This window comes from Loxodonta africana, chromosome 14 (genome assembly GCF_030014295.1).
Source record: "Loxodonta africana isolate mLoxAfr1 chromosome 14, mLoxAfr1.hap2, whole genome shotgun sequence".
Taxonomy (NCBI): domain Eukaryota; kingdom Metazoa; phylum Chordata; class Mammalia; order Proboscidea; family Elephantidae; genus Loxodonta; species Loxodonta africana.
The window spans coordinates 31,708,287-31,734,159 of NC_087355.1; the positions used below are offsets into that span (position 1 = coordinate 31,708,287).

General features: G+C 40.9%; 1 protein-coding gene across 1 annotated transcript in view; it reads right to left on the minus strand.

Moving 5' to 3' along the window:
* The window catches only part of ZNF704 (zinc finger protein 704), a 289,533-nt gene that overhangs the window by 33,604 nt on the left and 230,056 nt on the right, over positions 1-25,873 (minus strand). Inside the window, exon 4 of the mRNA XM_064267867.1 lies at positions 21,246-21,478. Coding sequence (XP_064123937.1) covers positions 21,246-21,478 — 233 coding nt within the window. The remainder of the gene's footprint in view (positions 1-21,245; positions 21,479-25,873) is intronic.

Below are 25,873 nucleotides of genomic sequence, written 5' to 3' on the forward strand. Positions count from 1 at the left end.
ACACGGGTCAATAGCAGGCCTTTATGCATTCTGCTTTACGTACTGCAGGGGCCCTGGCGGCATAGTGGATAAGCATTTGGCTGCTAACCAAAAGGTTGGCATTTTGAATCCATGGAAACTTGGAAACCCTACGGGGCAGTTCTACCTTGTCCTACAGGGTTGCAATGAGTCAGAATCGACTTAACGGCAATGGGTTTTGGGTTTCGTAGATGTATAACTAGAGAAAATTCCTGTTGATTTGCAAGGTGGTTGCAAATATGGACTCAGAAACATAATTTTGTATACTGGGAGGACTATAACATGTTTTTGGTGAGGAGACAGTACTGAAACCCCATCACTGAGGGAAAGCCTACAGCTCTGCCTTCTCCCTTACCTCTTCCTTTTGACATTCTCTTTGAATAACATAAAAAAAATACAATATATTTATTATCCCATTATATCTCAGCCTGCCAGATGTTTACCTTCATAATTTGCTCATGCACAGATATCTCCCATCTCTAACATTTGGGGCAATACATATTAAAAAAGAATATATTAGAAGCTTCAAAAATACCTATGATTCTTACCTAATTCAGCTTTTAGGAATGTCTGCAAAGATGTATTTTTAAAGATATTCATCACACTGATTTTTAGACTAGGAAATAATAGGAATAACTTCATGGTGACAATGGGGATTGGTCAAATAAATTCTATATGATTTATGATATTAAAGCAGCTTTAAAAACAAAGTTGTAAGAAAGACTTCTTTGACATGAAAAAAGAAATTCATATTAAGGGAATTCTTAATATTCCCTATTTGCCCCTAAAAGATCCATATGCACCCTTCTCTGTCCTGCTTAGTGCCCCAGGAGGCTGGGAGGCAGAAGGAGAGATTGGAAGATGGAAGGGCATTTATTTCCCAGGCTCTCTTTCTGCCACAGGTGAGCAGTAGCTACATTTCTACCACTTCTGTGGGGTGGCCTCTGCTATAGCTTTATTTCCAGAGTTCTGATAATCCTCTGGGTCCTGGAAACACCTCTCTTACTTCCCCTAAGCCTGAAGGGATACCAGCCATAAGCTTGAGGGCCTCCAGCCTCCTTACTTCTGACCTGCCGACTCCCACTACTCACTTGGGTTTGATAATTTACTAGAAGGAACCACAGAACTCAGGAAGGCACTGTACTTATAATTACAGTTTTATTATAGCAAAAAGGATACAAATGAAAAGACACCTAGGGTAAAGTCTGGGAGGGCTCTCAACACAAAGCTTCTAGTCCCAAAAAGGGATGTGCTACTCTCCTCCATGTGCACTTTTGTATTTCACCAACCAGGAAGCCCATGGAGCTTCCATATCCAGAGTTTTTTAATGGGGCCTCATTGCGTAATTCAAACTAGTCCCTCTCCCCTAAGGTCACGAGGTGGTCATGAGGTTGACATCATGTTCAGGTCTTTCTGGTCTGGCCAGCCCCCACCCAAGAGTCACCTCATCAGCATAGCCTGTTAGGTTAGGTCTGGTCTGGAGCTTTCATCAAAGACACCTGTGATAACTGGGAAATTCTAAGGTTTTAGAGGTTATCTCTCAGGAACAAAGGACAAAGACCAAATTCTTTGGGTAAAGTTAATGTAAAACCTAAATGACATTAATTTTGGGGGGTTAAAATATGTAACGTAAATACAGATGTATCACTGCATAGTGGAAATACTGGGGAGGGATATCTTATTTTTACATCTATTTCCAAATTTTAAAATTACCTTATTTTTAACTTTAAAAAGCTACTCCTTTAAAAATGGAGGTCAGTCTATATAACACTTCTTACATAACTTTGGAGAATAAAAGTATACTAACAGAATCGCCTCAACTGTAATGAAATCAAGTGGCTTCTCTTCACAAAGGAAAAGTATGTTTTTGCTTCAAAGCATGAGGTCTCTTATGTGGTAGTTAAGTACTTTTCAAAGTTCCCTAACTAAGGGAAACAAACTCTGTTTACAAACCAAGGCTATGAATTGGTCAGGTTTGAACCCCTGCTGAGAATTTGCATTTCTAACCAGTTCCCAGACATGCTAATGCTGCTGGTTAGGGACCAATTCTGAGAACCCCTAGTAGAGCGGCCATTCTCATACATTAAGAAGCACCTGAGGATCTCATTAAAATGGAGATTATGATTCCATATATCTAAGGTGGAAATGCAAATTCTCAGCAAGGGTTCGAACTGGAACAAACCAGGTTGAAGCCCTGCTACAAAGAGACTACTCCCTGTTACACTAAAGGAGAGCAAGCCATGGGAGGAGGACAGGGAAAAAATAGCTAAGTAAACAATGCTCAGATTGCCGCATGGGTCCAAGCTCGCCAAATGAAGCCAAACCAAGCAAAGCTGCTGGGAGAGTCAGCAGGGCCAAGTCCGAGTGCCCATCTGTGTTTCCACTCTGGCTCTTCCTCAGGGCTCTAATAGATGTTCACAAAGCTGGAATGTCCATGACCGTTTGGAAGACCAGTTAAAAATTCACCCTAATACAAAGCACTTGTACTGAGCACCAAAGCCAATGTCACCAATGACTTCAAATCTAACAGAATGGTCTTCCTGATGTAAAGCTGAGGATGAAAAGGAAAGGTGCAGGGAGGCCAGCATTGGTTGAGAACTTTTACTGGTACTTGGCCCTGTACTGGGGACTTTCACACATTTACCTTATTTAACACACATTATGACCCCACCCTGGAGGAGAGCCGAAGCTCTGGGCAGTTGCAGGCAGATGTGTGAAGTCTCACATGTGCCCAATTTGAGATTTGCAGTAGCTTCCAGGCAAGCTTTTTAGAATCATCCAACTTTGGAGCTAGAGTTTATAAATAGACAACTTGAGCTTCCTGGAGATTCTTCACCTTTGCAGGACCTTCTGGGTTGTTTCTAAGACCAAATATTGTGGGGCCAAAGGTGAGTGAAATCTTGAGCTAAGGCTCCCTGATGATCTCCCTCCTAGCCCTTCCAGTGGCAAGCCTCAATCCTATTTTTAAATTGGTTTATAATTGGAATACATGGAGTAGCTTCTTCTTCTTCTTTTTTTTTTTTTGATAGAACTGTAGCTGATACACAGGACTGACAAGATGACCACTGAAGGTCACCTTCAGTTCCAAGAGTGGAGGCATGGCTGGATCTTGAAGTATTATATAATGTGGTAAATTAATAATATCTTTAATAAGAATCAGCACAAAGCTGGTTTCTATGAGGCGGAGGTTAAAGATGTCCCAGATTTCCAACTTCTCTAAACTGCGGTACCACTCCATCATCTCTGACACCAGCTACACTCAGCACTCTTCCCTCCCCCATGGGGTTTGGTAATTCACTTCGATGTCTCAGAACTCACGGAACTGTACTTACAGTTAAGTGCTTTGTTAGGAAGTAACAGACTACCACTCAGGATCAGGATCAACCTGGAAGTAACGGGATACAACTCAGACAGGATGCAGTTCATCAATCAGGACAGTTGTCAACCAGGACATCTCTTTCGGCTCCTCCGTCAAGCTAGCAGGTCCTTCATTCTGCTGTTGCACGCGTTCTTCTCAGCTGTGCACGGCTCTCTCTCTTCTGCTACCACCATGCTTCCTGGGGCTTACATAGCTCTCTGTGCAGCTCCCAAGGCTTCTGCTCTGCTGCTAAGCCTTGCTGGGCTTTACCTCGCTAGCAGGAAGAACCCTGCACAGGATCTCCAAAGCCTCTACTGCCAGGCCCTCCTGGCCTCTACACCGCTCGGGCAAGTGTTACAGCTCTTTTGGCTCCTCTGACAACTGCCTGGAGGCACCCTGCTCTGCCAGCAAGCTTCCTGCCCGAAGGCGCTCAGCTCTGTCTCTCTGCTGGCAAGCACCACTGCAACTGTTTGTCAGTCCCATGGTTCCTGTTGCCATATCCTGCTGCCGTCTAGTGCAGTCTTGGTTGTCCTCAGTGTTCCAGCTCTATTAGGAGGTTCCCTCTTCCTCTGTCTTTCTTTGCCTCCCTAAAAACTTCTGTCTGGTTTGGTTGCTTGTATAAGTAAGCTCCTTATTAATTTCAAGGCATGGCCCTCCTGGCAGGACCACAGATTTTATTAATCCCTGTAAGTCACTCATTCCTATTGAGTGGTTTTACACACCCTATTTGCACAGTAAACTGGCCAGTCCCTGAGTGGTGCATAAAATAGAGCAAGCACAGGGCAGAATGCAGCCCAATCAATCATTTTTGACAGAATTATAAACCCAAGACCCTTTGCACTGTACATGCCTAGGGAAAAATCAAAGCTATATTCCAAAAAGTACACAAGTACCACTTTACTGTCCATATTACCATAGCGCAGCCTGGGGTTAATAACCAGGTTGACTTTTCTGAGGCAACTGAAAAGAGCTTCAAATATGTTTTTACAGAGATCGGTGTGCGCATGTGTGTGTTGGGGGGTGGATACTCATACATCCAAGTTTCTGCAGAGAGTCATCAGGGTCCTTGAGGGAAGGAGGAGTTGTTGTTAATGGCCCTCGATTCCAACTCATGGCGACCCCATGTGTGCAGAGTAGAACCACTCCATGGGGTTTCCGAGGCTGTGACCTTTCAAAAGTAGATGATCAGGCCTGTCTTCCGAGGCACCTTTCAGCTAGTCGAGCGCTTAACCATTTGCACCACCCAGGGACTCTGAGGGAGAGGGTCCAATGATCCTACCTGGCAAGTATGCTGAATTACACCTTGTTTCCTCAGCCTGCCTCCATTTTGAAGGAAACCACACCTCTTGGCCGTAAGGCTTGGACAGTGTTTCAAGGTTAAGAGGTCCACTCAGACCCTGAGAAGGTGTCAAAGGACTGATAAGGGAACCAATGTATTTAAAAAAAAAAAAAATCAGTAACTGCCAGGAAGCTAGGAGGGGTTCCAGCTGTCTTTTACTGGGGAAACCTTCCTCTTTGGGACTTTATTTATTCGTAAAATGAGAAGACTGAAATAAATTAGTTGTTTTCCACCACTGCTCTGTCAATCTTTGAGGTGTATGAGGTTAAAGCAAAGTGATGTGTGAAGTCAAATGTCTATCAAGCATGGATTAAACGTCTCCCACTTATATGTACTACCCACCTATACATACTCTCACCCATATATATATATATATATATAGATGCTGTGGCGATAAGTAAATAAAAAAATGAAAAATATTTTTGTAAATGGAGTCATAAAGAACGTTCTCATTTTTGTCTGGCTTAATTTCCTCAACATAATTTTTTTTTATTGTGGTGAAACAGATATAACAAAACATTTGCTATTTCACCCATTTAGTGACATTAATTATGTCCATCACCACTACTCATTTCCAGAGTTTTTCATCACCCTTAACAAAAACTTTCTACCCACTAAGCAATACCTTTCCATTTCCCCCTCTGATCCTCCCCTGGTAACCACTAATACATTTGGTCTTTATGCATTTGCCTATTCTGGATATTCATATAAGTGGGATCATATAAAATTTATCCTTTTGTGTATGATATTTCACTCAACATAATGGTTTCAAGGTTCATGTCATAGCATGTATCAGAATGCCATTTCCCTTTATGGCTGAATAATATTCCATTGTACGTATATACCACATTTTATTTATCCATTCATCTGTTGATGGACAGTTGGATTGTTTCCATCTTTTGGCTTTTGTGAATAATGCTGCAGTGAACATTGGTGTACAAGTATCTGTTTGCATCCCTGCTTTCAATTCTTTGGGTATACCTAGAAGTGGAATTGCTGGGTCATAAGGTAAAAAAAAAAAAAAAAAAAAGGTAGTTCTATGTTCATATTTATGAGGAATTGCCAAACTGTTTTCCATAGGAGCTGTACCATTTTACAATCCCACTGGCAATGGATGAGGGTTCCAATTTCTCCACATTCTTGTCAACACTTGCTATTTTTCATTTTCAGGATCACAGCCATCCTAGTGGGGGTGAAGAGGGCATTGGTGGTTCAGTGGTATAATTCTTGCCTTCCATGCAGGAGACTGGCTTCAGTTTCTGGCCAACGCACCTCATGCAGCCACCACCCTTGTCTGTTAGTGGAGGCTTGCATGTTATGAGGCTGAACAGGTTTCAGCAGAGCTACCAGGCTAAAATGGACTGGGAAGAAAGGCCTTGTGATCTACTTTTAAACATTAGCCAATGAATACCCAGTAGATCACAATGGTCATATCCACAACCAGTCACAAGGATGGTGCAGGGCCAGGAAGTGTTTCCTTCCACATGCATGGGGTCGCCATGAGTTGGGGGCCAACTTGACAACAGCTAAGAACAACACTGGTGGTGAAGTGGTATCTCTATGTGGTTTTGATTTGTATTTCCCTGATAACTAATGATGCTGAGCATTTTTTATGTCCTTATTGGCTATTTGTATATATCCTGTGGTGAAATATTTATTCAAGTCCTTTGCCTATTAAAAAATTTTTTTTATTGTATTTTAGGTAAAAGTTTACATAGCAAATTTAAGTTCCCATTAACAATTTTTGTACAAATTGTTCCATCACATTGGTTACATTTTTCATAATGTGTCAACAGTGTCATTATTTCCATTCTGTTTGTTCTGTTTCCATTAATCTAGCTTCCCTGCCCCTCCTTAGCTTCTCATCTTTGTTTTAGGGTAAATGTTGACTGTTTGGTCGTATATAGTTGATTATTTAAGGGAGCACAGTATTCACAGATGATATTTTATAAGCCAATCTATTATTTGGCTGAAAGGTGACCACTAGGAGTGGCCTCAGTTCTAAGTTCAAAAGATATTTTAGGGCAAAAGTCTCAGGGGTTCCTCTAGTCTCTATTAGTCCAGTAAGTCTAGCCTTTTTTTTTAGGAATTTGAGTTTTGCTTTACTTTTTTCCGTTTGGGACCTTCTATTGTGTCCTAGGTCAGAATGGTTGGTATCGGTAGCTGGGCATCATCTAGTTCTCCTGGTGTCAGACTAGATGAGGCCATGGTTCATGTGGGTATAAGTCCTGTGGACTAGTTTCTTCTTTGAGTCTTTAGTTTCCTTCGTTCTCTTTTGTTCCAGATAAGTGGAGACCAATAGTTGTAGGTATTCTTTACATATTCTGGATATTAAACCCTTATCAGATATATCACTCTCAAATGTCTTCTCCCATCTGTAGGTTGTCTTTTTGCTTTGTTGAAATTAAAGTTATTTGATGCACAAAAGTTTTTAATTTTGATGCAATCCAATTTATCTATTTTGTCTTTTGTTGCTCATGCATTTGGTGTCCTACATAAGAATCCATTGTACTGAAGCATTACCCCTAAGGGTTTTATGATTTTAGCTCTTATATTCAGGCCTTTAATTCATTTTTAATTGTTGTATATGGTATGAAGAATGGGTCCAACTTCGGTCTTATGCATGTGGAAATCCAGTTTTTCCTGCCCCATTTGTTGAACTCAACATGGTTCTGAGATTCATCCACAGTTTCATGTATCAGTAGTTTGTTTCTTTTTATTGCAGAGAAGTATTCCATTGTGTGAATATACCAAAAATTGATTATCCATTTTCCTGTTGATAGACATTTGGGTTGTTTGCAGTTTGGAGCTATAATGGATAAAAAGATTTAACTTTTATCTGTAAGTCTTTTTTGTGCACATGTTTTCTTATCTCTTAGGTAAATATCTAGGAGTGGAATTGTTGGTTCACATGGCAAGTGTATATTTAACTTCATAAGATATTCCAAAACTGTTTTCCAAAGTGGTTGTGCCATTTTACATTCACATCAACAATGTATGAGAGTTTCAGCTGCCCACAATTGATATTTTGTACATAAAAGGTACCTACTGTATGATTTCATTTATTTGAAATAAAAGTTTGTACTCTATTACTGTCCTAAAGATTGGCACTTTGATCCCCCCCCCAGTGGAGCCGTGGAAGAAAGTTCTGGCAATCTGCTTCCATAAAGACTGCAGCCAAGAAAACTGGTCACCCTGAGTCAGAATTGACTCTATGACAATGGATTTGATTTTCTTTTGTTTATAATATAGGCAAAATTAATCTAAAATGGTAGAAATCAGATTAGTGGTTGCCTGTTGGGGGAGGGGAGTGGCATTTGACTGCAAAAGGCCTGATGAGTGGTAGATTGGAGTGGTGGTTACCAGGTATAAACAGTCAAAACTCACTGAAGTGTACATTTAAAATAGTTCCCTTTATTGTAGGAAAATTCTATCTAAAGTTGATTAAAATGAATTAAATAACAACAAAAGCATTCCTGAATTAATAGTTATTGTTGTTAGTTGCTGTCGAGTCAACTCCAGCTTATGTCAACCTTATGGGATATGTGGAGAGTAAAATTGGCTTTCTTGGCTGTGACTTTTGGAAGCAGACCACTAGGCCTGTCTTCCAAGGTGCTTCTGGGTTTGAACTGACAATCTCTAGCAAGCAGTTGATCATTTAACTGTTTGTATCACCCAGGGAGACCTTAGTAAATCCTAGTCATCATATATCTTCTCAGTCAGTGAATTCTGAAAGTGCATCTCATCTTTGGGGACATCTGTAAATTTCTAGACATGATCAAGGGGTCCTCTAACTTGGTCAGGTGGGGATTGGGCTAGGTGATTTCTGAAGTCCTCTCAACTCCAATACTCTGGGTCCTAATATACTACACGGCAGATTATTCTAAGACCCTGTCACTAAATTGCCTAGATTTCACTCTTCTTTACCCTTGATCCTCGCTATGAGGCCAATCAGCTCCCATGCTCCAGCTGACGATGCCGTGTCATCAGCATAAAATCCGTGCAGTATGACACAGAGCTGCTTTTCTTAGCACGGCCCTCCCCAGCCGGTCTAACAGATGGGTCTATTTCTGGAGCAGCAGTTCTTGCAAAGGCACTCTCTGCTCAAAATTAGTGGGTTAGGAATTAAGTGAGTATAGAACTGGGCTGCGACATGCTTGTTCTTGAGGGCTTTATGGGTTTGTTTTCTTTTCAGAGCAGTCATTCACGATTTAAAGTGATTCAGTGATTTTTGGTTCTGAAAGACTGAACATGCAGAGTAGAGCAAATGACTAATTCATTGTTTACTGCTGTGCTACTATTACCGAAGCACCTTACGTTAACTCAGCACTTCCCTCTCTGACTTCAGATTCTCCCCCATACATAGGTAAAACTATTCATGGCTGACAGACTTATAAATAAAAATGAAGGTTGGAATTTTGTAATTCCCTTTTGAGTTGCTGCTGACTTTCTGAAATGTGGAGTCCTGAGTCAGATTTCCTTGTGTGTTCCCAATTTGCGCCACTGTCACGGCTGACCTCACTCTGTGCATTGTAGGTTGGTCTCTTAGATTAACCCCAAATAAGCATGAGGTGGCTGAAGGTATCCAGAGTCATCCTGAGCTATAGCAGCATTGATATGGTCAATGTGGGAGTCAGGATGGAGAATGGCAGGCAAGCACCTCCTCCCCTCAGCCTATGCTTCTCCAATTTTCCATTAGTCAGTTGTTCAAAAACCAAACCAAACCAAACCCATTGCCATCAAGTTGATTCCAACTCAAGGAGAACCCATGTGTGCAGAGTAGAACTGCTCTTTGTAGGGCTTTCAAGGCTATGACCTTTTGGAAGCAGATCTCCAGGCCTTTCTTCTGAGGCACCTCTGGGTGGTAGTAGGGTGCTTAATTGTTTATGCCACCCAGGGACTCCTAGTCAGTTGTCAGGAGGGTAAAAAGAATAACACTGGCAGGTAACATTTATTGCATTTTCCATGTCCTCTCATATAATCCTCACAACAACCCCATCAGGATGCAGGTATCACTATCAATACTTTATAGATGAGGAAACAGGCTCAGAGGGGTCAAATGACTTGCTTAAAGTCACGTAAGTACTAGAGCTGGGATTTCATGTTCAGGAATGGACAGACCTGATGGAATTGGGAATCTGATATGAAAAAGAGCACATAATCTTTTTTTTTTTTTTTTTTTTTATCAGCACAATTTGATTTTCCAGGGGTCTTCTGGATTGATGGTTAACTCTTGGCCTTCCCATGAAATGCATTTTCTCCCAAAGACTCCTGGAGTGGCTGTATTTAGGGTCACTGCATCACCCTGTGGCCATGACTGGGAACTGCATCTTCCCCGAAGTTCCAGAGTCCTAGCTCCTGCTGTACCACAGTTTTCTCAGCGAGGTCAGTCCATCTGATCTTCCAGAAGAAAAATTCTGCTAGAACTGGGCTTTATGATGTTGGCTGGGAGAGAGAAGCCTTTATTTCCTTTCTTGCATTCTCACCTCCTTTGACTGAAGGATGCTTCCTGTAGGAAGTGCCCTCCAGCAGAGAGCCTGGACTTCCTCACTCTGGCCTCCATTTTTTTCTGTGCCGTTTGCACACTGTTCCCATCTTGACATGCACTGCTGGCTGTAGCTGTGGCTGATCATTTTCTCTCCAGGGTATTCTCCTCTGTGGGCAGAGGGAAATGTGGGTTTCTTCAACTAATTTGCCTTAAGAGAATTGTGTGCTATTTAAACTAAACTGATCTTATCTCTGCCACATTATAAGCTACAGGATCTTGGGCTATTCACTTAATTTCAAGGATGCTCTTTTGCAAAATGGGAATATGAGGAAGATTATTATTATTTTTAAATGTTTTATTGTGTTTTTGGTGAAAGTTTACACAGGAAGTTAGGTTCTCATTTTACAATTTCTATACATATTGCTCAGTGACACTGGTTACATTATTTACAATATATCAGCATTCTCATTATTTCCATTTTGCTTGTTCTGTTTCCATTACTCTTGCTTCCCTGTCCCCCCTAGCCTTTTCACCTTTGGTCTAGGGTAAATGTTAACCAACAGGTTTCATCTAGATGATTATTTTGAGGAGTACAGGACTCACAGGTGATGTTATTTATTTTATGGGCCAATCTGTCATTCGACTGAAAGGTGACCTCTGGGAGTGGTCTGAGTTCCAACTTCAAAGAGTATTTCAGGGCAATAGTCATGTATGTTCATCAAGTCTACTGGTTCAGTAAGTCTGGCCTGTTTTTTTTTTTTTTTGAATTCGAGTTTCGTTCTATATTTTTCTCCCATTCTATCGTGTACCATCCATTGGGTCCCTGGCTAGAACCGTCGGTAGCAGTAACTGGGCACCATCTAGTTTTTCTGGGCTCGAGGTAGGTGATGTTGTTGTTCATGTAGACTATTGGTTCTGTAGACTAGTTTCTTCTTTGAGTCTTTGGTTTCCTTATTTCTCTTTAGTTCCAGATGAGTAGAGACCAATAGTTGTATCTTAGGTGGCTGCTCACAAGCTTTATGACCCCAGATGCTAGTCATCAAACTAGGATGTACAACATTGTCTTTATGGACTATATTATACCAATTGACCGAGTTGCCCCCCAAGACTATGGACCTAAGCCCTCAAATCCAATAGATCAATCCTGTGAGGTGTTTGGTTGTGTCTAGGAAGTATACATAACTATGCCCCTATGCGTTTTATTTTATACTTGAGAATATATGCAGCACACAGAAACATGTATATATATATATACATATGCTTACAGTTACTCATATAAACCTTCCTATACATACTTATATATCTGTATAACCAAGCACACTTTTTAGTTGTTATTACTGTTGCTGCAAAGTTGTATATACCCCTATGATTTTTTTTTGTACAAATTGTTGAACATTTCTGTGATGATTAAATGAAATGCTGCATTTAGAAGTGTTTTATAAACTGTAACTAAATTTGCAAATGTAGTTATTGTCAGCATCATCATCTTAGGAAATGTTTCTTCCTCTCTACTAATAGTAAGAGATGATCCGTAATCTTTGCAAATGTACGTCACACTGTCTTCCTAGAACATGGATCTCCATAAGAGGTGAGAGCAAGGTGTGTGTGTGGCGTGGAGGTTGGAGAAAGGAAGGATAAGGTAGCATCCATAAAGATGAGGAGAATCACATAAAGAGAATATCCCCTCTCTTTATTTGCTGTTAGGTGCCATTGAGTCAGTTCCAACTCGTAGCTACCCTATGCACAACAGAACGAAACACTGCCAGGTCCTGGGCCATCCTCACAGTCATTGCTATTTTTGAGCCCACTGTTGTACCCACTGTGTCAATCCACCTTGTTGAGTCTTCCTCTTTTTTGCTTACCCTCTACTCTACCAAGCATAACGTACTTCTCCTGGGACTGGTCCCTCTTTGATAACATTTCCAAAGTACGTAGGACGAAGTCTCACCATTCTCCTTTCTAAGGAGCACTCTGGCTTTACTTCTTCCAAGACAGATTTGTTCATTCTTCTGGCAGTCCATGGTATATTCAATGTTCTTCACCAACACCATAATTCAAAGGCATGAATTCTTCTTCAGTCTTCCTTGTTCATTGCCAGCTTTTGCATGCATTATTAGGCCATTGAAAATACTGTGGCTTGGGTCAGGTGCACCTTAGTCCTCAAAGTGACATCTTTGCTTTTTTAACGCTTTAATGAATCTTCGTCCAATCCTGATGCTGCACTCTTCTTCAGATAGTCCAGCTTCTTGGATTAGTTGCTCAGCATATAAATTGAATAAGTATAGTGAAGGGATATAATCCGAAACACACCTTTCCTGATTTTAAACTATTCAGAATCCCCTTGTTCTATTCAGCTGCCTCTTGGTCTATGTACAGGTTCTGCATGAGCACAATTAAGTGTTCCAGAATTCTCATCCTTCACAATGTTATCCATAATTTGTTACAATCCACACAGTCAAATGCCTTTGCATAGTCACTAAAACACAGGTAAACATCTTTCTGGTATTCTCTGCTTTCACTAAGATCCATCTGACATCAGCAATGATACCCCTTGTTCCACGTCCTCTTCTCAATCCAGCTTGAATTTCTGGCACTCCCTGTTGATGTACTGCTGCAACTGTTTTTGAATTATCTTCAGCAAAATTTTACTTGCATAAAATATTAATGATATCATTCAATAATTTCTGCATTCTGTTTGAATCTCCTTTCTTTGGATTTCTTTGGAATCCCCTTTTCTTCTAGTTGGCTTGCCAGGTAGCTATCTTCCAAATTTTTTGGCATAGACAAGTGAGTGGCGCCAGTGTTGCATCCATTTGTTCAAACATCTCAGTTGATTTTCTGTCAATTCCTAGGACCTTGTTTTTCGCCAGTGCTTTCAGTGCAGCTTGGACTTCTTTGTGCAGTACTATCGGTTCTTGATCACATGCTACCTTATGTGATCTTCATCATTGTTTCTATCACCAAGGCCATATGTTCCAACCTCCAATCCTTCTGTTTCCAACTTTCGCATTTCAATCACAGTGCTTATCAATTCATCTTGATTGCATGTTTGATCAATTTCAGACTGCAGAAGTTGGTAAAAATCTTCAGTTTCTTCATCTTTGGCATTAGTGGTTGGTGCGTAAATTTTAATAATATTCGTATTAACTGGTTTTCCTTGTAGGTGTATGGATATTATCCTATCACAGACAGTGCTGTACTTCAGGATAGCTCTTGAAATGCTCTTTTTGAGGATGAATGCGATGCTGTTACCCATCAATTTGTCAATCCTACTATGGCATAGTGGGCCATATGATTGTCTGATTCAAAATGGCCAATATCAGATCATTTCAGCTCACTAGTAATGCCTAGGATATCTATCTTCACACAGTCCATTTCATTTTTGATGACTTCCAATTGTCCGAGATTCATACTTTCATACATCCACGTTCCAATTATTAGTGAATGTTTGCAGCTGTTTCTTCTTATTTTGAGACATGCCACATCAGCAAATGAAGATCCAAAAAGCTTTTACTCTGTCTGTGTCATAAGGTTGACTCTGCTTTGAGGAGGCAACACTTGCCCAGTTGTATTTTGAGTGCCTTCCAACTTGAGGGGCTCATCTTCCAGTACTGTATCAGACAGTATTCTGCTGCTATTTCATAAAGTTTTCACTGGCCAGTTTTTTTGGAAGTAGATCACCAGGTCCTTCTTCCTAGTCTGTCTTAGTCTGGAAGCTTCGTTGAACCCTGTCAACCATGGGTGACCCTGCTGGTATTTGAATACCGGTGGCATAGCTTTCAGGATCACAGCAACATGCAAGCCACCAGTGTGACAAACTGACAGACAAGTGGTGGTCTTTTTGCTTAGAGGTTCCAAAATGTCTATTAAAATGTTGCCACATCCTGTATGTAGGGCTTTATGACTTATGAGCCCTTTCCTACTTATGATCATGTTTATTGTCATGATTGTCCTGAGAGATGTGTGAAATACGTGTTTGCCTGTTTTATAGATGAAGAAACGTGACCAGAGATGTGAAGATTTTCTTAAGTTTTGAGGCTAGCAGAGTTGAGTTTAAAAGGTGGATCTTTTGATTTCTAATCAGGGCTTCTTAATTTATCACATATCATGATATCTCTCTACAACATGGAACAAAGGCTTTCCAAACATTTTTGATCATGAGTCACAGTAAGAAATCTATTTTCCATAACATACCCTTACTCATAAGAGTATAACTGAAACAATAATATCAAGAAATGATACTCACCTTTATTATGTATAATGCTCTCTATTCTGTCCTATTCATTTAAAAAAGTACAGTTCATGACTCATTAAATCAATTCAACCAGTATCGGGTTGAGACCCATAGTCTGAAAAATACTGATCTAGAAGGTTTTTGAACAATCCTCACAAAGCATGTGATTAATACAATGGCCCATGGTTTCAAATGAATATTATAAATCAAATGAGAGAATGGCAAGTAAAATAAAGTGAACTCAGAAAGTTCTACCAACTAAAATGTATTATGTGGTTTAAGCAAATTAATTTTTAGAAATCTTTTGAAATATTCTAAAAACTGTAAAGTAATTGTATCACAGATGAAGCAGAAAATTAGTTTCATACATAATTTTAATCATTGCAGCTCCAAGTTGAGGAAGTGTCTAACAAATGACCATGGGTCATGGGCAGTCTTAGGTGGCCTGCTGGGGAAGGTTCTTACTGATCCTGGGTCTTTTCAGCCTCACTCACAACCAATCACTATCGGGAGCACCCATGAACCAAAATAAATGTCTGTGTAAATGTAGGATCAGAAGCTACAAGCTCGTAACCTAGCAATTCAGAATGTTCGTACACATGGGCTTTTAAAATGAAAGCAGGAACGATCACAGGTGAATAAGAAACAAGCAGTTGAGCATTTATGAAGCGCCTAGTCTAAGTAAAAAATATTGGTAAAATTGGCTACTATAATTTAGAAAAAAAGTAATTTCATTTTCCACTCTCTCAGTGACATCAAGGATGTTGTTGTTGTTAGGTGACGTCAAGGAGGCTCTGACTCAAGGTGACCTTACGTGTAACAGAACAAAATGTTGCCCTGTCCTGCACCATTTTCCAGACCAATGATGTTTGAGCCCATTGTTGAGGCTACTGTGTTAATTCATCTCCTTGAGAGTTTTCCTCATTTTTGCTGACCCTCTACTTTACCAAATATGATGTCCTTCTGAAACAATTGGTCTTTCCTAATGTGTCCAAAGTAAGTGAGAAAAAGCCTTGCCATCCTTGCTTCTAAGGAGCATTCAGGTTGTATTTCTCCTAAGACTGATTTGTTAGTTCTGGCACTCTGTGATCTACTCAATATTGTTTGCCAAAATCACAATTGAAATGCATCAGTTCTTGTTCTGTATTCTTTTTTCATTGTACAGCTTTCACATGCATATGAGGTGATTGAAAAGACCATGACTTGGGTTAGGTGCACCTTAATCATCAAAGTGACATCTTTGCTTTTCAGAACTTTAAAAAGGTCTTTTGCAGAAGACTTGCCCAGTGCAATGTGTTGCTTGATTTCTTGACTGCTACTTCCATGAGCATTGATTGTTTATCCAAGTAGAGTGAAATCCCTAACAATGTCACTTTTCTCCAATTTATCATGTTTTTTATTGGTCCAGTTGAGAGGATTTTTGTTTTCTTTTCAGGTGCAATCCATACTGTAGGTTGTAGTCTTTCAGGCAGCAGCAGTTCATAAAAACTTCAATTTTTTCCTTCATCTTTGGCATTTGTGGTTTGTGCGTAAATTTGAATACTGATCGTACTGATTGGTCTTCCTTGTAGGCCTATGGATAACAACCTATCACTGACAGTGTTGTACTTCAGGATACGTATCAAAATGTTCTTTTTGACGATGAATGCAATTCCATTCCTCTTCAATTTGTCATTCTCAGCATAGTAGACCACATAATTGTTGGATTTAAAATAGCCAGTACCAGTCCATTTCAGCTCTCTAACACCTAGGATGTCTATTTCATTTGTGATGACTTCTAGCTTTCCTTGATTCATTTCATTTTGGGATAACACACCCATGTAGGGCCTTTCCTCACGTTTTAGGCCACCATTATCTCTCACTTGCAGTAACGCCACAATTTCTGAAGGTCCCTTTTCTGACCCATCCTCCACAGTTGAAAACGATGTCTCTAAGATGCGTAATGTCCATGTTTCTCTCCTATTTAACTCTGTCTGATATTTCACATCTCTCTCCTATTTCTCCTATTTCTATCCCTTTGTTAGTTTCCCATTGTCCATTTGTTCCCTGCCTACTCAACCAATCATCCCCGCTCCCCTTCTATACTCCATTCATACTGAACTTGTTCAGATTCCCTGAAAGTGCGAACACTGGGCCTTTCCAGGTGTCGCTCCTTCTGTCTGAAACACCCTTCCACGTACTCCTCATCTGACCAACTCCTATTCATCCCTCAGGATGCAGCTGAGATGTCACTTCTTCTGGGAAGCCTTCCATTTCCCCCAAGACAGAGTCAGGCGTCCCTCTTAAGTGGTCCCACTACATCCTGGGGACAGCTTTTAGGACTCATAATTATTATTGGCTCTTTACACATTAGTCTCCACCTACCCGGCTGTCAATACCTTGAAGAGAGGGGCTATGTCTTTCTCTCAGGGCATCAGCATTTTGCCTGATGGGTGCTCAATAAATATTGGTTCACTTAATAAAAAGAATGAATGGCAACAGTCCCATTTTCATGTTACTCTCACTAGTCAAAGTAATTTTAAGTTCAAAAGGCCAAGACAACAGGTTAGTCTATGCAAGAGCCGTGTGTTCAAAATTAGTGACTGCCAGCTTCATTCTACTTGGTGATGGTGACGGTGTTGTTAATTGCCGTTGGCTCTGATTCATAAGGAAACCCTGGTTAAGTGCTATGGCTGCTAACCAAAGGGCTGGCAGTTCAAATCCGCCAGGCGCTCCTTGGAAACTCTATGGGGCAGTTCTACCCTGTCCTATAGGGTCGCTATGAGTTGGAATCGACTGGATGGCACTGGCTTTGGTTTTTGGTTTTTTTCCAATTCATAATGTTGGTCTTGTGCTGTCTTCATGATTGTTGCTATGTCTGAGTCCATTGTTGTGGTCCTTGTGCCAGTCTACCTCACTGAGGGTTTCTCTCATTTTTGCTGACCTTTTACTTTACCAAACATGATATCTTTTTCTAGAGAGATTGTTTTTTCCTGATATGTGTCTAAAGTAAGTGAGTATCAGGGTCTGTGTAGAGGGATAAGTCAAAAAGAAACAAGGATAAACATGGTCCTTACTTGTTCATTCATTCCTACTCTCTAGTATCTTGTGGAGTTGGTCTGTGTCCTCCAAGTATATGCCATTTTTTAATGAAGCTATTTTTCTTTTCCTTTGGTGACATGGCTGTCTTCCAAACTAGTCGAAGCTTATAGATTTTAAATACAAGCCTCACCAATGCAACCTAATTGTAATGTAAGAGTGTGAATCCGGGCTCAGCTGCTATATTAGATATGCCAGGCTGTGAGGGGCTTTCAGCAATGCACCCTAAAAAAGCACATGGGTTAGGGGATTCCTTGTGCTGTGGGTCTTTGCCCCAACACCGGACCATGCTTTATGAGCTTCAGGATCGCACCCTCAGGTGACCCCAGAGGGAGATAGACTGCTGAGGGCTGGCTATGCAGCTTGGAACAACAGGAAGAGGCTTCAGGTCTATGCTTTGGTCCTGCCTGCAGGAACCCAGTGCTGGCCTCTCTCCCCGACTGGTCAAGGAAAGGCCTGGTTTCCTTGGGGACCCATGAGATGCCAGAACAACTTCAGCCCCACTGCCTGAGGGAGTGGTGAGAAACAGCAACCCTTCATGCCACTGCCTCTGGAAAGGACAGGACATTATTGCCCTGTTATCTAGGTAAAAAGTGTTGGAGACCAGAAGGTTAGCCCTTATCCACATGGACACACCAGAGTGCATGCCTGTGCAACCTCCTCTGTTACACATGCTGAGTGATGTCAAGAGAGATGCAGGGAGGGAAGATGTTGGATCAATGCCATCTCTTTGTTTTCCTCTTTGAAATGAACTGGGGAAAAATGTTGCATTGCAGTCCTCAAGGTTTTGCTTTGGGCTTTTGTTCGTGAATAGTCATTCATAACGAAGCTACCTACACCAAAATGAAAAACAATAAATAATGGCTTCATATTTACATGGTGACTTTCAAATGATGTTAAAAATGTTTTCAAGATATAGCAGTCATATTGCTTTATTCTTTGAAGTAGAAATGCTTTTGAAAAGTTATGAGTGAACATGATAATGTAAATGTACTTTGTTTTAGTTATCTAGTGCTGCTATAACAGAAATACCGTAAGTAGATGGCTTTAACAAAGAGAAATTTGTTTTCTCACAGTCTAGTAGGCTAGAAGTCCAAATCCAGGGTGTCATCTCCAGGGGAAGGCTTTCTCTCCTTGTCAGCTCTAGAGGAAGGGCCTTCTCGTCAATCTTCCCCTGGACTAGGAGCTTCTCTGTGCAGGAACCCTGGGGTCCAAAGGGTGTACTCTGCTCCTGGTGCTGTTTTCTTGGTGGCATGAGGTCTCCCTGTCTGTCATCTCACTTCTCTCTTTTATATCTCAAAAGAGATTGGCCTAAGGACACTATCTGATCTTGTAAATCTCGTCAATATAACTGCTACTAATCTATCTCATTAACATCCTAGTAAGAGGATTTACAACACAAAGGAAAATCACATCAGATGACAAAATAGTAGATAATCATACAATACTGGGAAATCATGACCTAGCCAAGGTGACACATATTGGGGGGACACAATTCAATCCATGACATTCCACCATTTGGCCCCCCCAAATTCATGTCCTTGCCACATGTATAACCTTCACCCCATCATATCATAGCAAGAATCTTAAGGCAAGGCCAAGTTCAAAATCCAAAAATTCCTCTTCATCTATGAAACCAAGAACACAGGTAGGACAGGCACAAGCTAGACATTTCCATTACAAATGGGAGAATTTCGAGGGCAAGTAACAGGCACAAGCGAATCAGCAGAACACATTACATTAGCCCTCAGGGCTTGAAAATAATCCTCTGTTCTGAGACAATTTACACAATGGCCCTGCCCTTCAGAGTCTAGGTACTGGCCACACTCTCCAGATTCTGAGTGGAGGCCCCTCAGCTCTGTGCTTCAGCTCCACATTCCAGGCCTACTGGGACAGCAACTCTGCTCCCTCAGCTTTAGGCACACCATTTTCCTATTCTATCTGAGGGATGACTCCACTCTTAGAAACACCAGAGGCCATGGCTCCACCCTTTGAAACTCCAGAGGTCCTGGCCATACCTTTTGTGACTGAGGCAGCTCAGCTTCCTATGTTCCTTGTCTCTTCAGCTTTTGCTTCCTTCACCTCGTGGCCCTTGGGCCTCACACCCACATCTGCCCTGCTGGGGCAAATGTTCCAAAGCTCTATAGCTCCACCAGTAAGTGCCTGGAGGCACCCCACTCTTCCAGGAAGGCTCCTGCGCAAGGCACTCAACTCTCTTGCTCTGTGGGTTGGCTCTAGCGCCGTCTCTCGCTGGTCTCCTGGTTCTGGTGCTGCTGGTCCTCTGCTGCTGCTTCTTACCATCTGCACCTTCTCCAGTGTTAACCATTCTCCTCACTTTCTTCTGAGCCCTCCATGTACTCACAGTTTCAAAACTGCTTCCACATTTTAGGTATCTGTTAGAGCAGCACCCCGCTCTCTCGGTACCAAATTCTGTTTTAGTTATCTAGTGCTGCTATAACAGAAGTACCACAAGTGGATGGCTTTAACAAGGAGAAATTTATTTTCTCACAGTCTAGTAGCCTACAAGTCCAAATTCAGGGTGTTGGCTCCAGGGGAAGGTGTTCTCTCTTTCTCGGCTCTGGAGGAAGGTCCGTCTCATCAATCTTCCCCTGGAATAGGAGCTTCTCTGCACAGGAACCCCAGGTCCAAAGGACACACTGTGCTCCTAGTGCTGCTTTCTTCATGGTACGAGGTTCCTCTGCTCACTTCTCTCTTTCACATCTCAAAAGAGATTATTGGCTTAAGACACTATCTAATCTTGTAGATCTCATCAATATAACTGCCGCTAATCCATCTCATTAACATCATAGTGATAGGATTTACAACACACAGGAAAATCACATCAGATGACAAAATGGTAGACAATCATACAATACTGGGAATCATGACCTAGCCAAGTTGACACATATTTCTGGGGGACACAATTTAATCCATGACATACTCAATAAGAACGAAAAGAACGTGAATGTTAGGTTTAGACAGATGTAGGCTTGAATTGGGGTTCTGGACCTTTCTAACCTCCTTCACGTGGTTTATTTAAATGTATCATCTCTCTGACACTCAGTTTCCTCCTCTGAAGAAGGAAAATAATACTTATTGTTGACGACTGCTGTGAGGGTTAAGTAAAAATGTAAACAATTGATTTTTTAAGTTAATTAGATCTCCTTTTTCACTTTTATTTAGTAAATATGTAATTTTTGGTATGTAAGTACATGTGTTTATATCACAGCTTTTATGTATTATTTTACATGCAGTTTTATAAAAATGAGATACAAAATATTCTTCCCAAGAAGACTTCGGGGCAGATTAAAGCAGAGAAAAAAATTTTTTTAATTACATTTTACATATGAGAAAAATTAAGTCCCACTAAGAGACTGAGTTAATTACCAAACCCAGCCGGGAGTCTAATTTTCTAACTTCCAAATACTGAGAAGTTCTAGGTTACCTTATATTATTAACCCTTTACACTAATGCAGTGACATAACCAGAGGATGGGACATGTACACTTTGAAGAAACATATCAACACCTTAATCATTTTTGTTTTAGATGATGGAATTTAATTTATTTTGAAATTTCAAAGAACATCAAAGGGGAACGTAAACTGTTTCTGTTTATTAAATTGGGGCATGGGTTAAAGGAACATGAGCCCTAAGCTCAGACCGACTCTTCACAGTGGGACAGAAGGCACATTCACGTAAGTAAAAACAGAAAACGGTGTATCCAACAAACCTTTCTTTTCCTGGGAATGGGCTCATCAAAGAGGAGGTTGCTGGCCTCTGACTCGTCGATGCCGTCGTCAGGCTGAGCCTGGGTGCGGAAGGGTTTGAAGCTGTCGGCTGAGAGTGGTGGCGATGGCGTGGATGGGTTGGACTGGTCGCTGGGGGCACTCCAGCTCCAGTAGCCGCTGCTGCTGGTACTGGAAGGCACGCATCCTCCTTCCTTCCAGGATCCGCTGAGGCCCTCTGTTCATTCACACAAACACAGCGTCAGTACTGGAACCTCTTATGTGAGCCAAGGTACGATTCAGAGTGAGAAGAGGCATTTGTATCTAGGAGAACTTCGAGTCTATTCTTGTCAAAGCACCTGCAGCCTACTCAGTAATTTGCAACAGCTGGCTATGTAAGTTTTTATTTGATTTACGCCTAAAAAAGTGTCACACTGTAGTTTATAAACATCTAGTTATTTTAGCCACATGGTAACTTAGGTTTTTCTAAGAATCTTCTGAGGTGGGTTATGTTGCAATTCTAGCTCCTAGGGATGTCAGTGAAGATTATATGGGAAAAAAAAAAAAGCGATTTGTTTCTAAATTTCAAGAGCTGTTGGTGTACTGACTGCAGTATTTCTGAGAGGATATTTTTTGCAGTATTTCTCCCAAAGCGTCTGGTCACAGAACTCCCCCTCCCCTATTTTAGTTTTTTTAAAGCAGCTTCTCATGGGACTTGTGATCCTTTGAATATATACTTACAGAAAAATTTAAGAATCTAAGAGAAATAATTTCTGGATAGTTACCCAGATAAAGCCATTTACCACTTTGCTTATTGTAACAAACAAGAGTGCTTTGCATATTGTGCGTTGTTTACATTTTACAAAACTCACTCACGCAGACAGTCTCACGGGTTCTCATAACATCTGTCTCTCAGAGTAAGGATCATCACCACTGTACAGATGAGAACCCTGAGGCACCGGGGAACTTAAGTGACCTGCATACGGCCACTGACTAGTAAGCAACCCTAGGACATCTGGACCCCAGCCCTGATCTGCCAATCGGCCTTCTTCAGCGAATGCTGGCCTTGTGTTGCTGAAATCCTGCATTCACTCCTGCAAAGCTGGGATCAGATAAAAATGTATTGGAAATAATTACTAATAATTTACCTTTCCACTTACTGTGGAAAACATCATGAAATGTTTGCTAATGGGAGATCTTTGCCCCAGTTAGAATGTCTTCAGGGGTTTTTTAATCACTGGATTTGCTTTACCTTTCAAGATAAAAAATACCCATTCTTAATTAGCATTTGTATTAATCCTACTTTCTTTTTGGGTAATTTCTCCTCCATATGTATGTGCATGTTGAATATATTAAAACTATAATCTAACTACAAGTTGGAAAAAAAATTCCCCAAATGCCTCATTTAAAAAATGTTGTTAACCAATATGTAATTAGGAGTGAAGTGAGGATGAACTGTGGGCTAGCATTCATAGTAAAACTTCCTGATTACCTTCACCTAATTATAGATTTCCAGTATATTCTTCAACTATGTCAAGTAAAAAGTTCAGTTAGAAGAGTGAGGTTTTAAAATGAAACAGCAGGAGTAAGTTACCCATCTCATTAAAGCAATGAGAATCAAATTGTAATTCAGAATCAAATACTAGTGATTTATGCAGGCTCACACCTTCTCAAGATCAACAGGACCAAATTAGCCCCTCACTCCCTGCAGCCTACACAGAAGACAGCTGCACCCACCAGACCTGGAGTTGCCTACTGTCAACAAGAAAGTTCCATTCAATACAACACGACTTTAAGAGAAGCCTAATGTAAGGCTTTCAGTAATATTAGCTGCTACGATGAACTCCTGGTGGCGTAGTGGTTAAGTGCTACAGCTGCTAACCAAAGTGTCGGCAGTTTGAATCCACCAGGCACTCCTTGGAAACTCTATGGGGGCAGTTCTACTCTGTCCTGTAGGGTCGCTATGGGTCAGAATCGACTCGATGGCACTGGGTTGGGGTTTTATGACGAACTCTATAAAGTTCCTGGTGCTAGATGTGTAATCATGCAAAATATGAAAACCTGAATTTGAGAACCAACTTGTTATCACTTCGTAACATCACTTCATGTCAATGCCGAAAGTTAATTTTCTCACCGGCTTGTGAATGACATTTCCTTTAGAAATACTATTTAATCAAAAGGACAAAGTGACATAGAAATGAGTTTTTCAGAAAAAAATCAGGCCCAATTAATTTTATTCCTTAGGGGGCAGTCTCTACTTGTCTTAAGTATTTGCCAAAAATGCAGACAGGCACTGTTGAAATCACGCCCTCCTAGAAGACTCGTATCCTGACAGAATGATTCTTTTCAGGCACAGAAAAGGATCACAACAGTTTCTATAAATTTCCTAATATATAATAATTCTGGAGAGAATCATTTATTCCTGAAAATATAATGCCTTCATTATAAAAATTGCTTTTCCTATTTAAGAATTTGTTTCTTGTTTCAGACTGAATGAGCCAGATCAAACAATTTGGGCTTATTAGTTGAGTCATTTTTCTTTTTAACCATAAATGAACACTGAATTATTTTCTAAAAAAGTTTGTATCAAAGAAGCAGAAAGGCTTATTTTTAATTTTAACCTTTCGATGGAAGAGAACATTAACAATGTTCTCAATTTAAAAAAATGTTTAAAAACAGCGATTACGTTTGAAATATACTTTCTTTTCTCTGAGGATTCCATGGAATTCTGCAATTCTTTTTTCCTGAAATAGGTTCTGGGGGTGCCTTCACATTACTGTTTTTATTGGCTCCCTTCTTTAGCAGATCTGTCAAACTGAGAAAGATAAATCAGGAAATGTTTGCCAAGCATCCCCCAGAAGGGATGTCAGGTCATTCATTAAATAGGCTCATTTCAAGAGCATCTTATCTAATACCTTCTAGAGATGTGGCGTCACCTCAGCTTGGGGGAATCATCATGGTGGGCACTATTGATTTATGATATTGATTTGAATTCCCAACACCCTGGCAATTTTTCTCCATTTACAATTTCATTGGAACGTGTTTTCACTGGCTGGTAAACAAATTTAAACACCTCATGCTTACAGTTAAATTATGCTTCGACCACAGCTGGGTTTCATAATTGCCTATGCTGGCTTTAGAGGGAAGGTTTTCTCCTACTGGTAGGTTTCATTCAGGCTGTTGGTGGTGTGAACTGCTATAGAGTTGGCCCCCAACTCATGGCACCCCACGCACAACGGAATGAAACGCTGCCTGGTCCTGCGCCATCCCCTTGATTGGTTGTGGATCAGACCATTGTGATCGATAGGGTTTTCACTGGCTGATTTTCAGAAGTAGATTGCTAGGCCTTTCTTCCTATTATGTCTTAATTTGAAAGCTCTGCTGAAACCTGTTCAGCATCAAAGCAACATACAAGCCTCCACTGACTGATGGCTGTACATGAGGTGCACTGGCTGGGATCAAACCCCATTTCATTCAAGTAGTCTCAGCGAATTACATTACAGTGATTTGTAGTTTGGTAAAAAAAAAAAAAAAATTTTTTTTTTTATCTCCCTTTACTACTGCTCTGTGAATGTGCTTGCTCAAGCCTCCAGTGACTCCCTTAGTGACTCCCTTCTTGATGCAGAATTTTTTTCTAATCCTTTTCACCCTTGACCTTCTGAAGCATCAGATCTCTCTCCTTGAAACACATCTTTCCCTTGGCTTCCTTGTTGCCACACTCTCCTTGTTGTCCTCCATCTCTCCAGTTACATCTCAGGCTCTTCTTTCTCTGCCAGTCCCTTACATGGTGGTGTGCCTCAGGGCTTCTTCTTTAGCCCTCTTCCCTTCTCACTCTGCATCTACATAACTCTCTCAGGGTGCTCTCACCTACTCCCATGGCTTCAAAACATTGTGTTTCAATTCTGCACCCACAGTCTAGATCTCTTTTTCAGGCTGCACCCAAATCTCCACCAGGCATTGCCCCTTAAATGATCCTTAGGCACTGGCAACTAAATATAGTTCAAATGATCTATTGTCTTCTTCAGCAACTGTTATCTCTTGCCCCAAACACTGACCAATGGATCTAGTCCTCTTTGTTCCCTGTCAGTAGTGAATGGCCCCACCTTGCTGAAGGAAACTGGCTGAAGTCATCCTTGATACACCCTTTCCCTCTATGTCCATTGCCAAGTACTGTTTACCCTACCTTCTTCACATTTCTCAAATATGTGCTCTTCGTTCCCACCGTGACCACCATGGTTCGGGACACCCTTTTTTTTTTTTTGTGGTGGTTGGTTGTTTATAAACCTCATCATGACTTTATAGTACTTAAATGATTTTAACAGCTCTCTCATAAAGCTGAAATGTCTAGCCAGGCACATGTAGCCCCTCAAGATAGATGTCCTGCAAGTCTCTCTGACTTCATCCCCTAGTCTTTGTCCTCCTGATTTACCATAGTGAATTATATAAGGCAATATTATATCATGATTAAGACAGTGGATCTAGAATCAGAGAGATACGGAGTAGAATTTCAGCTCTGCCATTTACAAGCCAATTAATCCCTATGTGTGCTTCCATTTCCTCATCTGTAAAATAGTGATAGTAACATCTCATAAAGATGTTGTGAGGATTACATGAGATAAAGCAAGCATAGTGC